General features: G+C 40.3%; 1 protein-coding gene across 1 annotated transcript; it reads left to right on the forward strand.

The window, feature by feature from the left end:
* The first annotated feature begins 789 nt into the window (after positions 1-789).
* On the forward strand, positions 790-1,767 carry Or6y1 (olfactory receptor family 6 subfamily Y member 1). Its single transcript, NM_001000909.1, has one exon. The coding sequence runs from the start codon at positions 790-792 to the stop codon at positions 1,765-1,767; it is 978 nt and encodes a 325-aa protein (NP_001000909.1).
* The last annotated feature ends 1,059 nt before the right edge of the window (positions 1,768-2,826 follow it).

Below are 2,826 nucleotides of genomic sequence, written 5' to 3' on the forward strand. Positions count from 1 at the left end.
TAAATACCTACAGGAACAGAACTGCTAAATTCCATGTATGTTTACAAAGTGTGGACACCTTCCTATGATGTTTACCTCAAAGGCAAAATAATGAATATTTTGAAAGCCCATATAATATGTTCACTTAGCAAGACAATGACAGGGTGGGAGTTAAACATATATTTACCATATTGCCCATCAAGATACAATGGATTGGATTAAAAGAAATGTCCATCAAATTACTCATCCAACTTTATCCTGAGAAGGTGGTAAATGTTCACATAGCACTTTTATTTGATATTAACCTGTGGGTATGCGCAATTATTGCTTTGTAATATTTTTAGGTTAAATAAATATGATTGTCTCTATTTTACAGGTAAGTAGGGTTCTGAAACTAACCCCCATCACACAAATTACACCTAGTAAATAATTGAATGTCTTACTTCTCTTACACGGGATACATGGGATGCTTTGCCCACAGTGAGAGGGTGGTATAAAGGGACTTCCCTATGCCCAGCAGTAACATAATGAAAAAGCACAGTGCTCAGACTTGGGAGGTCTAACTTTACTGCTCTGTGACCTGGGCAAGTCACACTTCTTAAGCTAATATTTTAAAACTCAAAATACAGACTCCCTATAACTAATTGCCACTCAAGAGTTTTAGTTCATAATTCAAAAGGACACAAATACATAAAAGCAGGCAAGCTCTCATTAGGATGAATTGCTAGAGGTAGGTTGTCAGTATAATCAATCGCATAATGGTACTTGGAGCACAGAAAGATCTGACTTTGCCTATGCCCACAGTCAGCCATGGTCATCAAGGTTCTGCAAATAGACAATTGGACCGTGACAACACATTTTATTCTTCTTGGATTTCCAACAAGACCAGCCTTCCAGTTTTTGCTCTTCTCTGTCTTCTTGGTAACCTATCTGCTGACACTGGTAGAGAACCTTCTCATCATCCTGGCCATTCGCAGTGACGGGCAACTGCACAAGCCCATGTACTTCTTTCTAAGCCATCTCTCTTTCCTGGAGATGTGGTATGTCACCGTCATCAGTCCCAAGATGCTGGTAGACTTCCTCAGCAAGGACAAGAGTATCTCGTTCAATGGCTGCATGACACAACTTTACTTCTTTGTGACCTTTGTCTGCACTGAGTACATACTCCTTGCTGTCATGGCGTTTGATCGCTATGTAGCCATTTGCAATCCACTACGATACCCTGTCATTATGACCAATCAGCTCTGTGGAATACTGGCTGGGGGATGCTGGTTCTGTGGGCTCATGACTGCCATGATCAAGATGGTTTTCATAGCTCGACTGCGCTACTGTGGCACACCACATATCAATCACTACTTCTGTGATATCTCTCCACTCCTCAATGTCTCCTGTGAGGACTCCTCTCAGGCTGAGCTAGTAGACTTCTTCTTGGCCCTCATGGTCATTGCTGTTCCTCTTTGTGTGGTAGTGACATCTTATGCCATCATCCTTGTCACCATTCTCAAGATCCCGTCAGCTCAGGGTCGTCAAAAGGCCTTCTCCACCTGTGCCTCTCATCTGACAGTTGTAACTCTTTTTTACTCTACCACCCTTTTTACATATGCCCGTCCTAAGCTCATGTATGCCTACAACTCAAACAAAGTGGTGTCTGTTCTGTACACTGTCATTGTTCCCCTTCTAAACCCCATCATATACTGTTTGAGGAATCGTGATGTAAAAATGGCCCTCAAAAAGACTATACTTTGCAATAGAAGTGAACCTGGAGGAGATGGGGGTTTCAGTAGCTAAAAAAAATGTACAGAATCACACTGGAAAGATGGCTCAGTCATAAAGCACTATATCCTCTTCGAGAGGACCTGAGTTGCATTTTCAGCACCCACACAGCAGCTCACAACCACCTGTCTGCTAGTCTAGTTCCCAGGGATCTAATGCCCTCTTCTGGCCTCCACTGGCAACATGCATGGTGCACAGACGTACACAAACCACCCATATGCACAAAATAAAAATAAAGTTAAATTAAAATTTAAAAAAATGTAAAGCTTACAGAATTCCTTCTGGTATAACTAGGTAGATGACCACTATTATTTCCTCAGTCTGACTTATTCATTCCTCAGCTACACAGTACCGGTAAGACGTTTTAAAAATTATACATAAAGTTCAATGTAACAAAGCAAAATATATCTACAATGTATTTATAACTTTATCCAAAATTCTTTTAAATAAATTTGTATATGAAGATGGTGTGATGATGTGTGCTCATGTGGGGTGGTGGGTGAATAAGTGCACTTATTTGTAGAGATCAGAAGTCAGCATCATTTATCTTCCGCTAACTCTGATTTTTTTTTTTTGAGACGCTGTCTGTCACTGAACCTGGAGGTCAATGACTGGCTAGACCAGAATCTCTGGGTCCTCCTAGCTCTGCCTCCCAGAGTTAGGATTGTAAACACCTGGCACCAGACCTGGCTTTTTACATGAGCGCTGAGGATCTACACCTGGGTCTTCACGCTTGTGCACCAAGGATTCTACCCACTGAGCCAATCTGCACAGACCTCTCAAATCAATTTTACAGGCTGAGTCCTTGGTGGAAAATATATGAAGAATATAAATATAATAAATAAAAATTATTTCACAGTTACAGGATGAAATGTGTAGTATATATCTACAAAAGAGCATATATTGAATTTCTAATCTTTGATACCTCAAAATGTAATGGGTTTTGGAAACTGGATTTGTATAATTAGCAAATGTAAATATGATTTACACTGTATGTAAGTCAGTACATAACGAGGGCGTATACATAATTTGGACAGATGAAATCCTAAGGAATTTGGTGGCTCTTTTTCCTGA

Source organism: Rattus norvegicus, chromosome 13 (assembly GCF_036323735.1).
Source record: "Rattus norvegicus strain BN/NHsdMcwi chromosome 13, GRCr8, whole genome shotgun sequence".
Lineage (NCBI taxonomy): Eukaryota > Metazoa > Chordata > Mammalia > Rodentia > Muridae > Rattus > Rattus norvegicus.

What these genes read in the sequence shown, in the direction of transcription:
- Or6y1 (NM_001000909.1), top strand. Translation starts at nt 790, where the DNA reads ATGGTCATCAAGGTTCTGCAAATAGACAATTGGACCGTGACAACACAT.